The following is a 345-nucleotide window of genomic DNA, read 5'->3' as shown; positions in this document are numbered from 1 at the left end:
GGGAGATGCCGAGTAGTACAGTGCGATTTTAAGTATAAAATATTTTAAGATAATATGTAGTTTATTTATATTCTTGTAACTGATTACACATTATTTTCCTTAGTTAAACTATAAACATGAAGAAATTAAAGCTTAAAGAACTGGAAAGCTGTCTTCAACAAGTTGATACTTTTGAAAGTCCAAAACTACTCCTTGAACAGTATCCAACGAGACCTCATATCGCAGGTAGCGGTCACCTACAGCACTGTTGTCCCTTTTATTAGTTCTTCTTCAGCACTTTTAAAAAAAAAAAGTTTCTACTGCATTATCTCCTTTGAAGCCTTTAGACTAAAAGTAGTTGAGAAA

The 345-nt window shown here is 32.5% G+C and overlaps 1 protein-coding gene across 2 annotated transcripts in view; it reads left to right on the top strand.

The window, feature by feature from the left end:
* Positions 1 to 108: 108 nt before the first annotated feature.
* METTL5 (methyltransferase like 5) overlaps positions 109 to 345 on the top strand; it is a 4,250-nt gene continuing 4,013 nt past the window's right edge. Inside the window, exon 1 of one of the 2 annotated variants that reach the window (XM_009702684.1) lies at positions 109 to 225. In XM_009702684.1, coding sequence (XP_009700986.1) covers positions 117 to 225 — 109 coding nt within the window. In that variant the 5' untranslated portion in view covers positions 109 to 116. The remainder of the gene's footprint in view (positions 226 to 345) is intronic. The other variant, XM_009702683.1, reaches the window with a different exon arrangement.

Source organism: Cariama cristata, unplaced genomic scaffold (assembly GCF_000690535.1).
Source record: "Cariama cristata isolate BGI_N322 unplaced genomic scaffold, ASM69053v1 scaffold38146, whole genome shotgun sequence".
NCBI lineage: Eukaryota > Metazoa > Chordata > Aves > Cariamiformes > Cariamidae > Cariama > Cariama cristata.
Note: the sequence above shows the minus strand (reverse complement) of the source record. Positions and strands in the feature narration are given on the sequence as shown.